Genomic DNA, 17,564 nt, shown 5'->3' on the forward strand with positions numbered 1-17,564 from the left:
TAACGGCTGCCAGTGCCAGTGTAGTAATAGACTTCAGCATTCCTTGGTGCGACTAACCCGCTTCCACATCCTAGCCCAGCCCAGCACCTTTAAGAAGTGACCTACACATAGAAAATATAAAAGACGTAGGCATATTGGCTCAACATAGTCACTGTACAGTCTCCAACCACCATGCTGTGGTGGTGGCTCACAGTTAGGCATACAGGACAACATGCTTGCACAGAACTGCTACAGCCACTGTAAAAATGTCAGATTGCTGACATTCTCGTGGCTTTTTTTTTCTGTTTTTTTTTTTTTAATTTTCAAAGTCATTTTGATGCAGTCGGTGCTTGTCGTTTAGTCAACTCCCTCAAAACCTTGGGCGTTCTCCACAGCCATGAGCAGTTTTTCCCTCAGGTCCTCAAAGGAATCGTATGTGGGCAGATCCAGGCGGTTAAAACTGGGGATTCGACATTTTTGATCAGAATTATTGCAAAAAAGGTGAGAGGTATTTTGTTTTAACATCCAAATGGAAGCTTTAGCCACAAATGGCATGACACTTTTTTTTAGCACTTGACTGTGGTTTAATCAACTGATTCATTTTTACCAGTGGTTATTTTTCCATTTGTATGTGTATTTGTTTGTTTGTGTATGTGGACCTGCAAACATACCATGTGTGTGCTCTTGGCAATTTATCTGGTGTTCCCCACTGTTCAATTGTGAACAACTGAGGTCCATTGGAACCTAGGAAAGAAAGATCATATCAAAATTAAGTTGTGGTATTCCATCAGTGTTAATGAGCAATTCTTACTGGGTGAACTTTCACAGAGTTGAGAGAAAAGCTCTGCTTCACTCGCCACATCTTTCAAAGGAGCATTTGAACCACGTTTCTAATTTTTGGGGATTTTTCCCCTTTTTCTCCCCAATTGTACTTGACCAATTACCCCACTCTTCCGAGCCATCCTGGTCGCTGCTCCACCACCTCTGCTGATCCGGGGAGGGCTGCACACTACCACATGCCTCCTCTGATACATGTGGAGTCGCCAGCCGCTTCTTTTCACCTGACAGTGAGGAGTTTCACCAGGGGGACGTAGCACGTAGGAGGATCACACTATTCTCTCCAGTCCCCCACCCCCAACAGGTACCCCCAACCAACCAGAGGAGGTGCTAGTGCAGAGACCAGGACACATACCCACATCCGGCTTCCCACCCGCAGACACGGCCAATTGTGTCTGTAGGGACGCCCGACCAAGCCGGAGGTAACACGGGGATTCGATCCGGTGATCTCCGTGTTAGTATGCAACAGACTAGACCGCCATGCCACCCGGATGCCTTTAACCACATTTCTAATGAGCACTTAGAATATGAGCTTGTTGACAGCCTTTGAACGATCCCTGTATTCAACGTTGTCCAACACGGTGATCTTCCTCTAATTAGGCTAATTTTTCATGCAATTATACCTCAGAAATCTACAACATATGTATCCTGATACCTGCGTAGAAAATGAAATAAAATTGAAGATGCCTGGTGAAAATCCCTACCGTAGAGCTCAGCAAAGCCATTCATTGGCACTCTGGATGTTCCTGTGACGAACTGGAGAAGACGGATTCTCTTTTCAGCATCCATTAACAGGACAACCTGAGGGGGGACAGGTAGGGTCATATTAATTCACAATAGTAGTATTTTTCACATCCTGACAAATGTGTTATACAGTTGTCAATTTTGATTAAAAAGGGGCATAAACAACACACAGGTGAGGGGAAAAACACATCAACAACATCCTCCCTCTCACTTCACTAACACTGAAAGCAGTAGCCATTGTGGACCATTTCGTAATGTAGGCTCAGTCAACAAAAACCAACAGTTATGACCAAACTGAAGCCGCTTGAGCAAGTCTAATCAGCCAGCATTCTGTGTGTATAAATGCATTTGTATGTTGAAAATATGCACATGCACCTATTTTTGCTTGTTAGTCTGAGAGCTGGTGTACGTGTACGTGTACGTGTGCGTGTCTGTGTGTGTGTGTGTGTGTGTGTGTGTTTGTGCGTTTGTATGCATACATGATGAACTCGGCTCAAGACAGCTGATAACCAAGGCAAGCATTACTAGACTTTCATCAGAGCAAACACACTCGCTCTTCCAAACAGACTTTGATCTTCACAAGCTGGGCAAGCATAACTGTCACAGGTTCGAGGGAGGGAAAAGACACAGGCCCCGTTTGATCAATCTGAACTCTGTTAACCAACTCTAAGGTTGCAATAACATCCTGAAACTGTGCAATAACACCTGTACATTTTGGCATGTGCAATAAAATATGCTGACTCGGGATAGTGCAATACACAGACTGACTATTTATCTAGTGTAAAAGATATTACACTTGTTCTTACACTTATGCATACATTACTTATATGTTGATTGTGCTCCAAATGTGTCTCTATTTGTATTGTGTCTATTTGTATATATTTTATTTTATTTTTTTTAATCTTGTTTGTAACACTGCGGGGGAGGGGGGGTTGCACTTAATTTCATTGTACAGCTGTGCAATTACAGATAAAGGCATTCATTCATTCATTCATTCATTCATTTCTAAATTTGCCACATAGTTTCAATGGTTAATTGCAACGTGTGGCTGAGAGTGCAGTTTACTTATTGTAACCACATTGTTAGGTGCACTGCGATCAACTGGTGGGATAAAAAACTCAACTGCACATTTTGAGGAATTTAGTGAATTACAATTTTGTAATAAATTCAAAGTTCGATGAACAGATTACAATAGCACATTGCACGCAAATGTGCAGTTCTACAGAGCCAGTTCCACAGACTGTGACAGTTACATAACTTGCATTTAGTGTGACATAGAAAGCAATCTTTCATCAGCATGCTCACGCACAGAGTTGTGCTAAACTTAGCAACTGGTTAGGTTAATGAGTATCTGTGTAAGCATGTTTTTTTTTTGCTTCCCATGTGTTCATGGGTTTGTGAGGAAAACCATGAGATTTACCTTCCAGAACCACTGTATGACTGGGTGGTTGGGGCAGTAGCCATTTTTATAAACAGTGTGTTGTCTCCAGTCATTGACATCGACATCACCCAAACCACACATCAGCAGCTACGCAGAAAGAGAGAGAGATGAAAAGGTAAAGTAGTTAACTATATATAATCATAGACCGTGCATTTTTCACTCACATATTAAGCTCATTGCACTACAGATGCTCACACCTGCTTTACACAACACAGCCTTTTTACCACTTCAAAGATCTGAATTTTGTTAATAACTCAAGAAGGGGTAATCACAGTGCACATTATTCAAAGGACGACATACCTCCAGCTCGTTTTCATCGAAGATCTTGATCAGATCAATGAGAATGAGCTCAGTGAAACCCTGAAAGGCAATGTCAAATTTTATTTACAATGCTTTAAATATTCATGGAAGAGAAAAGACATGCCACTTGTAACCATATAATAAGCTTGTGGGGGGGGGGGTGTAAGTCGGGTTCACAATTAGATTCATTTGTAATTTTGCCCCCAAGTGGCAAATTATATTATTGCTAGATACGGACCTCCAAAAAGGCATTCATCTGCTTTTGGACCCTGTTGACGAATCTCCACTGAATGACCAAGCTGTTGGAGAGATTGTTGAGATGACTATTGGTCAACAATACACAACAAATACCAGGCAACATGCACGTGGCATCTATAGTTTAAGAATAACTGTTGCAAACATTCTTTTATAAAAACTCATGAAAAGCTTATGAGTTTTTATTTAACCTTTATTTAACCAGGAACGGCGGTCTAAGATCAAGATCAGTCTAAGATCTCTTTTCAAGGCGTTTCCTAGTTGAGCTGTTCCTTATATAATCTGAGGGTCTAAGCAGGGGTGGGCAGTCTCTATCCAGAAAGGGCCGGTGTGGGTAAAGGTTTTTGCTCCAACCAAGCAGTTACACACCTGATCCCACTAATCAATCAGTAGAGTCTTTGCTGAGGAACATGACTACGAGACACAGGTGTGGAACTGCTTGGTTGGAACAAAAACCTTCACCTACACCAGCCCTTTCTGGATAAGATTGCCCACCCCTGGAAGGACATGATATTGTATTGCTGTAAAGTCCCCAGAGGCAAATATTGGGCTATACAAATAAAACTGACTTGACTTAAAATACAATCAAACAGAATGTATGACAGCTAATGGAAAAGAAGAAAACATCTAATTAATCAACAATATCCTGAAGAACCTGTATTCAAAATCCTTTAAAAGGGTTCAAGAGGGTGAGAAAATATTTACTACAAATCATTGAAAGACAAACACAGACACACAACACACAAATTGGCTACTTACTCAATGTATTCCTTTTTGTTGTCATTGGTGACAACCATGTCGGACCCACTAGGCTTTAAGTCCACCTGGTACGTCTAAAAAAGAAAAACACAATGCTCCAGAATGTCAGATTTAACCAACTAATTCAACAAACCGACCTTACTGGTAGTTAAAAACCTGTAAACTGATGAGTTATGAGTACCTGTCCAAAGTTGTCCTCGTCGATACAGAATCGCAGGTCCAGCTCAGTGGGGTCGTTCTCAAGAATCCATTTCAGAGAATTGTAATATTCACTGTCCTGCACAATACAACACACAAAACAAAATAGGCATACGACACAAGAACTATATACATACCTTACATTGACTCTATGAGATTTTATTAAAAGTGTTTTGCCATGTTATTTTTTTTTCTCCCGTTTTCTCCTCAATTGTACTTGGCCAAATTACCCCACTCTTCCGAGCCATCCCGGTTGCTGCTCCACCCCCTCTGCCGATCCGGGGAGGGCTGCAGACTACCACGTCTCCTCCGATAGATGTGGAGTCGCCAGATCACTTCTTTTCACCTGACAGTGAGGAGTTTCGCCAGGGGGACATAGTGCATGGGAGGATTACACTATTTCCCCCTGTTCCCCCTCCCCCCTGAACAGGCGGCCCGGCTGACCAGAGGAGGTGCTAGTGCAGCGACCACGACACATACCCTCATCCGGCTTCCCAACTGCAGACACGGCCAATTGTATATGTGGGGGACACCTGACCACACTCAGCCTTTTTTTTTTTTTAGGATAAATTACGTCCCAATGAATCCACCTACTCATCTATATGGACAGATGTACAGATCTGTATAAACACGTAGTCATAAAAATCTGACAACAATGACATAGGCCTTCACCACATTAACATTTAGTCACAGAAAGCACATTTTAATATGTATCACACTGCATTTATAAAATTGGCTCAAACAGGCTCACAGATTTTAAGGATGGAAGTGTGATCTTACCACAGATTCCATGTCCTTGAGAGAAATCTGTTTCCCCAGCATCATTTTGTAGAAAGGCCGAATGAAGAAACCTAAACAAAATAACATTGAAAGACTCAAACTAGAGCAAGCGCAATATCACACAGGGTTTCCCCACATACATTAAGCAATAAATCAATGCTCCTACAGACACAGAATTAGGCCTATATCGGTCATTGGCTAGGATCATCACTCTCAATTTATTATCTGATAGATATGAATCTGAAACCAAAACTTCTACAACCACATCTACAACAAGACACAGATACATTCATTACAGTATGTGATGTGAACATTACTGAAATGAAAGAAATAACACAAAAGATTATTTTTCTTACATACACCTATACAGAAAACAGAAAAGAGACCACCCCCCCTGCAGCTTACCGTCCAACAGTTTTCCATGAAACACAGCCATTCCTGCCACTCTACCAATGAACTTGAAATAGGAAAGGTGATCCTCATTGCAGAGGCCAGAGTTGGGATTTATCTGCAGAGTGTAGTTGTCTCTGGAAAAACACAAGCAAAGACCAGAGAGAAATACGCTATTATTTTCATTTTTCAAGTTACTTGATGTTAACTACATTCAATATGATATTAAAGTACAAATGCTGCTCTAGTACATAAATATTACTGTAGTTATGCTGGATTTACTTCACTAAGTAGTTCCAAGGGAAAAGGAACGCTATCAAAATACATTCTGAATAAAGTTTTAATGCTTTAGGGTCTGAGAATTATGGGGTCAATGCAACAAAAATAAATTTTAAAATTGGAATTCTTACAAGTACAAATCAATGATAATGAATGCTTTGATAATGATAAATGAACAAATACCTAAGAATATGATTACAAATATATGGTTGGAATATGATTACAATAACTTCAATTATTGCTATATGACTGAAAAGGCGGGAGATTTTTTATTATGAAGTCTTGATTTGTTGAATGCAGTTTTATACATTATCAAACCTATTCTTTAACAGAATTTACCATGTTTTCATCATTTATGCATGATATCATGAGCTTTGCAAGTCAGTCTCACCAGCTAATCACACTGATCACACTTCCAAGCTATATCGGGCCACACGCTCAGATGGAACACTAGGAATAAGACTGGCCTGGCCACAAACCAAATCATCCAATTACAGTTTTGGAGGCGATTTCTTTTATCTTTTGGCTCCCCCCCCCTTTATTCTCCCCATTTGTATCCGACCAATTACCCCGCTCTTCCGAGCCGTCCCAGTCACTGCTCCAACCCCTCTGCCGATCCGGGGATGGTTGCAGACTACCACATGCCTCCTCCCAATAGTTGTGGAGTCGCCAGCCACTTCTTTTCACCTGACAGTGAGGAGTTTCGCCAGGGGGACATGGCGCGTGGGAGGATCACACTATCCCCCCCCCCCCCGGAACAGGTACCCCGACCGACCGGAGGAGGCAGTAGTGCAGCGACCAGGACACATACCCACATCTGGCTTCCCACCCGCAGACATGGCCAATTGTGTCTGTAGGGGCGCCTGACAAAGCCAGAGGTAACACGGGGATTCTAACCGGGATCCCCGTGCTGGCAGGCAATGGAATAGACCGCTATGTTACCAGGACGCCCCTTTGGTGACAATTTAAGCAATGATGCAAGTGTGATTCAGAACTGTAAACAATAATGGTGGCAGTGGAGTGAGGGTGCATTAGTTGATGTTGATGAAGCCTTGTCTGCTTTTGTGTCAGAATGAGATAAATTCAGGATTCATGAAGAATCATTAAGAAATTAGGCTAACAAATGAGCATACATTCATCACAAGGACCAAGAACTGCATTGAAAACTCTGTCAAGGATTGGCTTGATTTTTTTTTTTTTTTTTTGGACAAGCTCCATTGTTGGTAAATTAAATAGTTCTTCAGGAGAATCCATTATTCAATGTTGTCTTTAATGGCTGGTCTCATAAACAAGGTTTAGGAATGTGTAAAACTGTGACTCACAACCATAGCTTGATTAACCACAAATGGTGCTGACGAGTGAGATATGCTCCACAGAGGTTGCCAGATTGCCTGGACTCTGGCGCTGAATGATAAATGGCAGAACAGGATTTGCAGTGTATAAAGAAAATCTCATTGGGATTGTTGTGGATGTATTTCAAACACTGCCCTCATGTAGAATTCATGACAGGTGTGCAATAAGAAGCAGTGGGAATCTGGTCACTACTGGCTGGGGTAAGCAAACCTCTAAATACAGGCTTGCACGCCATGCACTGTGTGTACGGTGCACTCTGTGCACTGATTTATTGTTATTTGTGTATTTAGTTTAATGCAAAATGTCAAAGCTCCTAATTGAATGTGAGAAGCCAAATGTGTCTTGTGGTGTGATTGTTACATGTTTCTGTATTACTGTTATTTTTTATATTTTATCATAAGGATAACAATTCTTTATATTGTTATAATTATCATCATCATCATTATTATTATTATTAGTTTCTTTAGGAATGATGTAAATAATTTCAATCAGCCAATCTCAGAGCACAATCTCTCAAGCATCTCTCTCATTTAGTTTGAGCATCTTAAAATCTGAAATATATACTGCAATAAATTCATTAGATATTAGATTTTGTGATTTCAAATCATATTGTTTATGTTATTTAGATGATAACCAACTGGCAGCTAGCTAGTTTCACAAAGTTAAGTAATGCCTTGCATTAACTTTGTGGATACCATTGGTTTTCAACTAACTAGATAATGAGCAATTTGCATCAACTGCTGTCTTAAAACTTGTGTCTTTTAAGTTATTACAGGAGCAGTCACATTATTCCAAAATTACTTGAAAAACCGTAGTTTAACTAAATATACATGGAAATCTCAGTAAGACATTCTGAAACATAAAATAATATTATGTTATGAAATGTGAATAGAAAAGCGCAAGCGAGAGCTAGATTTTGAGCGTGTAACCATCAAAATCCACATCCTCTCACTCTGCTTCCTCCTTCCCTCCCCTAGCCCCTCCATCCAAACCAGCTTCGTGTGGATGCATGAGTTTGCCCATCATAACTGGCAAAAATCTTATTGTCATAATCGTGTCATCAATCTACGAATGTAAAAAAATAAAAAATAAAAGGCAGCAAATCAAGTTCCACCAACATTGCTGTTTTGAAGCACTTGTTTCCCTCTCAACAATGAAAATGGTAAATTAATTTGGAATGGAGAGTTTTAAAAACCCCAAAACTTTAATGATCAAATTCATTTAGTGGTCATGGTGGTGCTGAGCAGAAGCAGACTGAAAAGAAGTGACATTTATCAAAGACAGTGGAAATGGGACAGATGATTTCTTACTGAATGTGAAGGGAAGGGAAAGCTCATCAAGTCATGGAGGATCATGTGTCTCCAGGTTTTCATTCCAATCCAACACTGCACCAGCTGATTTCACTCATCAATCCCCTAGTGTACGTAGTGTTGGGCTGGAAAGAAAACCCGATTACACTTTATTTTAGGGGGTCGGAAATTACCTAGTAATTTCCTAGTAATAAGGTGGTAATTATCACGTAATTTCTTAGAAATAAGGTTGAAATTACGTGATAATTTGAGTTAGGGTTAGCTGTAAAATTACTTGTAAAAACTACCACCTTATTACTTGGCAATTACAAGGTAATTTCAACCTTATTTCTAAGAAATTACGTGATAATTACCACCTTATTACTAGGAAACTACTAGGTAATTTCTGACCCCTATAATAAAGTGTTACCGAAAACCCATATTCACATGGCCCTCCATGGCACATAATCCAACATCACTGAATAAAGGGATTTTTTCATGGCTGTGAGCTAGCAGCAGGTTCCCAACTACCTTACCATCACCCACATTTAAAAGGCAGGATATTCAAACAGCACATATTTTAACTAGAGACAGAGTCCTGTAAATATATAGCGAAAGCATGCACGCGCGCGCGCACACACACTTACGTGGCTGAGTATTCGAACAGGCCATAGTAGGGATTGAACATTTCCTTGGACAGCAGGAAGAACCACTCTCTGGCCACACCACCATAATCCAATCCTTTTTCTGACTCAAATTCAATCCACAGCCGTGCCTTCAGAATATCCGGCCTCTTTAGGAACATGATTCGACGATAAGACTCTTCAAAAATATTGTTTCTGTGCAGTTTCATCTCAAACCGGTTGGGGATATCCGCCTTGACAGATTCACAAAGCAAAGCCCATTTTAGGAAAGTATATTGCAATAATAACAAAATCTTAGTATGACAATAACAACAACAAACTATACATCAAAACCACATGTTTTGATGTATAATTTGCAGGGGTTTTCTCAAAACTGCAGGATTAGTTACACGGCAAAATGTGTACCAAAGAAGAAAAAGAATAAGTATTGGAATAAGTATGACGAATAATAATATGTGTCTGCTTTGCACAGCAGGCACATAATTAGAATGAATATAGTAAAATGCTCACAAGTGAAATTAGCTAACTGAGTAGACATCCCATGTGTTTAATGGACTGTCTGTTAGACTCCGAGGAAAACTGACAAAGACTCCAATTTTGCAACCAAAAGTTGTGATTTAACACCAATTTTTCATGGAGTTGGCACCATTCTGCAAAAATTACTAACAACAAAAAAATCAAGGAGAATAAAGAATAATAAATAAAATAATTCTTACCGGTTTCTTCAGTTTCTTTCTGAAGTAGTCATATTTCTGTTTGAACTCCCTAGAGTACGGAACAGCCTGCACAGGTAGCAAACACAAGAGTCAAGGCCAAAAAAAAAAGCCAAATCAATCCCCTTATCAAAATCAAAATAATTGAAATGCTTAAGCTTTAACAGTAGAATTGAATTTCTTTCATGCCTTATCATACAAGTGTAAGTACTACAATCAAAGTGTATGACCTACAGAGAGGAACAACAGTACCCATCAAGTAGTACACAGAGTGCCATGAAGGTGTTGGCATGTTAACTGATAACTTGTAAGTGACAAAGACATATCTTAACAGAAACATTACTGATGACATATGCTAAGTCAAATGATAGTGTCTGACACGTGGCACCATTGTGTTAGCAGAAAGGGCAGTTCTTTCCATATAGCTAGCAACACACTAGTAGCCAAGTCCCCCTCGACACAGTGGCCAGAAAAGCTGCACTACTCACAGGTCCTGTTATAGCTGGACTCTGCAGACGAGGGTCCTCCCACTGGGTGTTCTTTGTATCTAAATGAAATAAACACAAACCATGACAGTTTTAAAATATAAGGATATTAGAAAAATAAGACGTCTAAAATGATAGATCTGTTCAAGTGGATGCTCAATCACTGTACGCATTTGAGAGGTGAAGCCTCTTCATCTCCATTAATCTCTCATCTCACTGCCATTTCCACTTCCTCTACCCATAACCTATGTGGTCAGTGACACTGCCTCATTACATTATATGTCCACACAGCTACTTTCAAGAAACATTATCCATCATTTGAATGTCTAAGCTTAGTAAATGTTCAGATATCTGATCCCTATTGAGGCTGACACAAGCTGTGCTATGGATGTGGTCAGTGTATGATGAGAGATGTACTCAGTGTCTACACTGATATCCCCGCGCCCCCCCTTTTCTCTCCAATTGTATCCGCCAATTATTCCACTCTTCCGAGCCATCCTGGTTGCTGCTCCACCCCCTCTGCCGATCCGGGGAGGACTGCAGACTACCACATACCTCCTCCGATACACATGGAGTTGCCTGCCGCTTCTTTTCACCTGACAGTGAGGAGTTTTGCCAGGGGGGCATAGCATGTGGGAGGATCACGCTAGTCCCCCCAGTTCGCCCTCCCCCCTGTACAGGCACCCTGACCAACCAGAGGAGGCACAAGTGCAGTGACCAGGACACATACTCACATCCGGCTTCCCACCCGTAGACATGGCTAATTATGTCTGTAGGAACGCCTGACCAAGCCGGAGGTAACATAGGGATTCGAACCAGCGATCCCTGTGTTGGTAGGCAACGGAATAGACCGCTACACTACCCGGACACCCTACACTGATATCTTTGCTTTGCTGTCACACACAGCTTTGTAATAGATGATGTGGTTTACTTGCACTGACAGTAAATATCTGTGGGCATGTCATAACATGTATACAGTAGAGGACATAAACTAAATGGTAGAGAGAAAGCAGGTAAAACCCAAAGAGACAGATGACAAGACACACAAAATAAAGAGAATATTTTAGTGCAGCCTTACTATGGTCGATGTAGAATGTGCGTCCATCTGTGTGAACTCTTTCCTCCCATCCAGGCTGCAGAGAGACATGACAAAAAAGAAAATGAAACAAACCAGAAAACTGCTGACAGGCAGTAGTGACCAGGCCAAATTATAATCTAAATCCATCCAGTTTTTCCATTAATGCTTGATTGAGCTTGACTGACCATGAAATGGTCCAAACACATTGACTGACTGGAATCACAGACAAGCTAAATCAAACAATCAAAATGAACTGAAAGGATTTTCTCTTGTATTTGAGCCAGGTCCGAGACAGTGACAAGGCAGGGATACAACACAACATACAGATTAACCACCACTACTAGTCCAAGCCAGTACGCCACCACTGACACAGTGATCACTCGGTACAGTGTAATCAGCCACACACGCTCATACGAAACCAGCAGTCAGGCAATTAGAAAGTTTAGATAATATACGACAGAGAAGGGGAGAGGGACTGAGTCTGACAATCTGTCAAACAAGGTGGGACTGTGTGTATGTGTGTAATTTAACTGTATGCTGCTCAGGCAGAAATAAGAGAAAAGTAAACAATGGAATCCACCAACATGCAGCACAGTTTCTTCCTCTTACACATCCTTTCTATTTTTGACCTACATCTCTCTCACTCTCACTTTTTTATCTTCATCCCTTCCCTCCTCTCTCATTTTACATTTCTCTCTAACCAAAGATAAATGCACAGTACATCTCCCTTGTTCCACATCTCTGGAGAAGTCTCAGCTGTCTGTACCTGGATACAGATACACCAACACTGTGAAATCTAAGGGGTCCTGGTACAGTGATGAAGGGAGGCCTCTGAAGACAATAATAAAGGGTGGGGGGGCTGTGGTTGAGGAACGGGGGAACAGAGGAAGAGGACCAAGTGGCGGAGAACAGAGAGGGTAAGAGGAGACACAGTCTATCCATGCCAGTCATGAGAGAGAGCGAGAGAGAGAGAAAGTGTGCAAGGCTGTCTGCAGGCATTTGACCAGACCAGACAAGTATGTAGGCAGGCAGAGGAAGGGAGGTACCAACCAACCTCCTCTGGTAGGTTCTACCAAACAGACATGGCCAGTTGTAGAAGAAGTAGCGTACATAAGATCCCCCAGAATGTAGAGAAAAAAGAGTAAGAGAAATAGATAAAAAGAGGAAGCAAGAAAAGAAAGAGAACACACACATGCACACACCGCACAAGCCTGTGAGAACTGTAAAGCCATGAAACGCTGGTCATTCAAATTTTAGCTAAGGATTAGCCAACTTGTTAGGAGTTTGCTAGAATATATTGTAGGCAAATTGACCTTCAATAGCAACTAATTGGAAGTTTGCAGAGTAAGTGCCCAGATCCCCTTTTAAACACTAATGACTTTCTCCCTCTGCCCATCCCCTAATAGGGCAAAAACACAGCCACTCATCTTTCACCTTTTACTGCCAAAGCTGCTACGTTCCCACACTCAAAATCAAAAGTAAAGAGGCCATTAAATCAATAAACAATTGAACTGTGTCAACTTTTAAAAGGAACAAGGCTCACTTGACTCGCATGCACTTCCTGCACTTTGTACCAAAATCACTGATTGTGCAATAAACGGAATAAATCACATCCTTCACTGAAAGATTCCACTTGGTATAATAATGCATATATCATGATACAATACTCCAGTTAGATAATAAAAGTGATCCACATACATCGACTGGACTGGATAGCTAACAGATTTCTCACCGGTAGCATTTGTTAATCATGTGAACAGACCCTGGTCCTTCAAATGGGGTCTCTGAAGTTGTTCATAATGTAATATGTGGACTCGTGCTTAAGAATTCTGTTGGTCCATTCTGGGCTGTACTTACAGGAAGAGGGCCTAGGTCGCCGGGCTCCATTGAATTCTTAGTCCTCATATGGACTGGATACTTCAACCTGGGATCCTCCTTGAGCGTCAAAGAGGGATATAAATGAGGGTGGTGAAAGGAGGGAAAAGAGAAGGGAGATGGGACATAAGAAATGTGAGTGGTAAAGTAAAGATCAAGAAAAAGCTACTAAAACCCATCAAAGTAACATTAACTTAAGATTTATCAGAAAACTGACTTTTATTATAATCAAATTCCCCAAAGCTGCAAATTTAAATTAAAAGAAGCAATAATCGGATAATTCAATTTTCTTGTAGAGGAACAAGTTGATTTGAGGAATAGGCCTGATACTATATTATTATTATTATTGTTGTTGTTGTTGTTGTTATTATTATTACTGTTACTGGAGTAGGTTGTGGGTTATACATTCAGTTTTACACCACCAGAGGTCACTGTAAGATCCTGTGACAATAACATTACTGACAAAACGTTCACTTTAAACCCATAAATAATCAAGTAACCAAAATTTATGTAAATTGAAATTGAAATCTTATTATTAAAAATCTTATTGTCATTTTTGGGCTGGTTTTTCCTTCTAAAACCATCTCCTACATCTACTGAACTGAATTACTTGAATTCCATCCATTATCCAAACCACTTATTCTGCTCTCAGGGTTGTGGGGATGCTGCAGCCTATCTCAGCAAATTGGGTGGCAGGCGGGCAGACACCCTGAACAGGCCGCCAGACCATCACAGGGCCCACACACACACACGCACACCCGCACACACACACGCACGCACACACACACACACACACACACACACACACACACACACACACACACACACACACATATTCACACCTAAGGACAATCTAGTATGGCTGATTCACCCGACCTACATGTCCTTGGACTGTGGGAGGAAACCGGAGCACCTGGAGGAAACCCACGCATTCCACGAATTCCTATAGTCCAGTTATCACAATGTACTAGCTCACCCATGTGGTGTTCCTGCTGTTGTGGTCAATGAAGAAAGGTCTTCCATTGGGGGCTATCCTCATCTCCCAGCCTGGGGGCAGGAAACTCTGCTGAGGCTTGTGCTGTGACTTGGGGGAACTGTAGGGGGATGGCTGAGGAGACTGAGGATTAGAGAAAGTGTCCTTTACAGCCCTCCGCACCTGGATGTTGTTGGCCCCCTGAAGGTGAAATGTACAATATAGTCATGACAGTCAGGATGTAACATTATTGGGTTCGAGAGACTAACGGAAGAGGACAGGAGGAAATCAAGTAAAATAAACTAGTAGCCCAACAAAAATGATAAGCTTTCTGACTGTGTCCAAAGTGTTCCCTAGAAAGCAATGCCATATCTCATCTTGTTTCTGTCTTAAAACAAACTGCAAGGAAGGTCAATGACAACGATGAAAGTCAAAAGACAGTGGACCTCCCACCTGTGGTAGTAGAAGGAGTAAATACTCCGTCTCAAGCATCTTACCAGACTCTAACACAACACTACGCCACTACACAGACTTGTTTGGTTTGGGTTAATAAGTCTTCCTTCCTTCCTTTTTTCAACACTAATTATCACCCTGTCCATTGAATGATCGGATATTTAATGAGAAAAGACCTTGTTAATTACTTTACAGACCCCACACCCCACTCACCCCCCAGAACTTCTAATTACAACTTACTTTAGTGAGGGTTCTGCCTCCTTTAGTTTCTAATTGTCTCATTAGCAGCACATACAAATGAAAGTGCTCACTCACATACACACACACACGCACGCACGCACGCACACACACGCACACACACACACACACACACACAACTTAATTAAACTTTCGTTAGGTCAGTTCCCTTGGCAGCTACATAGGCTCTTCACAGCTAAGGTTTTCGTAGCCATTTAACACAATATGGGCACACAAGTGACCTACCTACCAGTTTCAGATATACTGTACTGAATAAGCCAGTTTGTGCTTTCCATTCACAACACTGTGCTTTTGAAGCTTTGAGACAAAAACATGAATTGCAGTGAGGAATCGAGAGATTGATGACCAAATTAAAGTTGCCAGTAACCCCCACCCACCCACCAAACACACACACACACACACACACACACACACACACACACACACACACACACACACACACACAGAGTGATGATTGCAGATAATCTGATATGTACAACAGCTGCTGAACACCCCTCATAACTGTGTGACACAGGATTGCAAAATCACCCTATCCCCCTCACTCAAAACTTGTGATGAGTGTTTGAGGACCTGAGCTTTATCCCTCGTCATTTGCATGGCACACCATCAACAAGGCTAAAAGGCGTTCTAGAACCTTCCGTATTCCTCTCTAATGTAATATATGAGCGTTGCCTGGTGTAAATTCAAGCTATAATGCGAGAAGCTTGTCTATGTCTTACCACCCACTCTCACTATAATATTTAGATCACTATAATATTTAGAGCTGGCACGGCAGCAAAAAACAAAACAAAAAACAAATGTACTCAGCAAAAGCTTAACAGTGCCATGATCAGTTTGACTTTTCCTTGTTGTTTAATTGTATTTTTGTTCTTCAGCAATTGTTTTAAGAGTTTTAGATGGTCTGTGTTAGTGCCCAGGGACACTGTTACACCTGTGCAGTAAAATGGGGAACAGAGATTTTTTTTTATATAACATTAACCTTCAGTCAGTATAGTGAAATTAACTTTCCCCTAGAGCACCATGTGACCAACACATTGTCCAGCTGGGCTGTGTCCAGTTATGCCAGCCCTTGCCCAACCCCATGTTAGCTTTTATCCAGACATCAGTGACTGATTCTATGTAAGGAAATACAACCTGCAAGGAAGTGCTTTCAAAACGCAAGTAAGCACTGATCATTGATCGATGATTACAACCTACATAGATTAGGTATCCAATCAGGTGGATGGTCAGTTTGCATGGCAGTTAATAAACGCAGATGTATAAAGTGGTATAAAGGGTTTTTTTCTTACACAGGTGAGATATTATCAGCCATACAAATGAGCCTTTATTTGTTAATTGTTGTGTAACAGTAACATTTTGCCATTCACAACTGAGAATGAACACGGAGATCGCCGCTTCGAATCCCCTCCGGCTTGGTCGGGTGTCCCTACAGACAAAATTTGCCGTGTCTGCGGGTGGGGAGCCGGATGGGTGTATGTGTCCTGATCGCTGCACTAGCGCCTCCTCTGGTCGGTTGAGGAGCCTGTTCAGGGGGGAGGGGGAACTGGAGGGAATAGTGTGATCCTCCCATGTGCTGCGTCCCCCTGGCTAAACTCCTCACTGTCAGGTGAAAAGTGGCTGGCGACTCCACATGTTATCGGAGGAGACATGTGGTAGTCTGAGGGGGTTGGGGCAGTGACCAGGATGGCTCGGAAGAGTGGTGTAATTAGCCGAATACTACTACTACTACTACTTTCGGCTGCTCCCGCTAGGGGTCGCCACAGCGGATCATCCGAATACAAATTAGCTGAATACAATGGGGGAGAAAAAAGGGCAGGAATCCCCCCCCCCCAAAAAAAAGCGAATGACTTTTCCATGACTTACCAAATCAAATATACACACAGTGAACAACATCCTTCCTGTGCTGATTCAGATGTCCTATATCTTGTTTTAGTCCAACTATGGCTAATGCTCGGAACTTGTGATCAGTTTAATCTGGAAAAGTTATTTTAGCTGTTTCTACGAAGGTTAATAGAAGCAGGGGCAAACAAGCTAGGTATTATTAGACAAATTAACTGGTATTTCCCTCCAAAAGATGCTGCAACTTAAAATGCTAAATATGCCATCTGTGTATCAGTTCAAAGTGAAATCACCATGGCGATTCAGAAAACCAGAAAATCACAGATTATGTCAAATGGCAAGTCCCAATTTTACTGCTATCTGCATTTGTCTTCAGTTATCACTTCATTTACAAAGCCAGTTCAAAGACTTTGGAGAGCAGAGTGGAAATCACCCTTATGACGGAGAAATTAAATGAGAGTAAAGGTCAGATGGATGAAAGGATAAACATTCTCTTAAGGTAAAGACCAAAGAGAAGGAGCAGCATCAACACTGATTTAACAAGAAAGGGAGAATGAATGAAGAAAAAATGATGATCCCACAAAGGAAAATGAAGAAGTAGATGTTGAACGGAGGATCAGAAGAGGATCATGATTTCTTCAT

At 41.4% G+C, this 17,564-nt stretch overlaps 1 protein-coding gene across 1 annotated transcript in view; it reads right to left on the reverse strand.

Annotated features, from left to right (window-relative positions):
* Positions 1-272: 272 nt before the first annotated feature.
* Positions 273-17,564, reverse strand: part of nedd4l (NEDD4 like E3 ubiquitin protein ligase) — a 74,201-nt gene continuing 56,909 nt past the window's right edge. The window contains exons 17-32 of the mRNA XM_056291196.1: positions 14,376-14,573; positions 13,382-13,459; positions 11,525-11,579; positions 10,450-10,508; positions 9,965-10,030; positions 9,252-9,481; positions 5,699-5,820; positions 5,294-5,364; positions 4,497-4,592; positions 4,316-4,389; positions 3,540-3,600; positions 3,302-3,361; positions 2,981-3,088; positions 1,521-1,617; positions 651-723; positions 273-439 (exon numbers count right to left, since the gene is read on the reverse strand). Of these exons, the coding sequence (XP_056147171.1) occupies positions 337-439; positions 651-723; positions 1,521-1,617; positions 2,981-3,088; positions 3,302-3,361; positions 3,540-3,600; positions 4,316-4,389; positions 4,497-4,592; positions 5,294-5,364; positions 5,699-5,820; positions 9,252-9,481; positions 9,965-10,030; positions 10,450-10,508; positions 11,525-11,579; positions 13,382-13,459; positions 14,376-14,573 (1,551 nt within the window). The 3' untranslated portion in view covers positions 273-336. The remainder of the gene's footprint in view (positions 440-650; positions 724-1,520; positions 1,618-2,980; positions 3,089-3,301; positions 3,362-3,539; positions 3,601-4,315; positions 4,390-4,496; positions 4,593-5,293; positions 5,365-5,698; positions 5,821-9,251; positions 9,482-9,964; positions 10,031-10,449; positions 10,509-11,524; positions 11,580-13,381; positions 13,460-14,375; positions 14,574-17,564) is intronic.

Source organism: Lampris incognitus, chromosome 12 (assembly GCF_029633865.1).
Source record: "Lampris incognitus isolate fLamInc1 chromosome 12, fLamInc1.hap2, whole genome shotgun sequence".
NCBI lineage: Eukaryota > Metazoa > Chordata > Actinopteri > Lampriformes > Lampridae > Lampris > Lampris incognitus.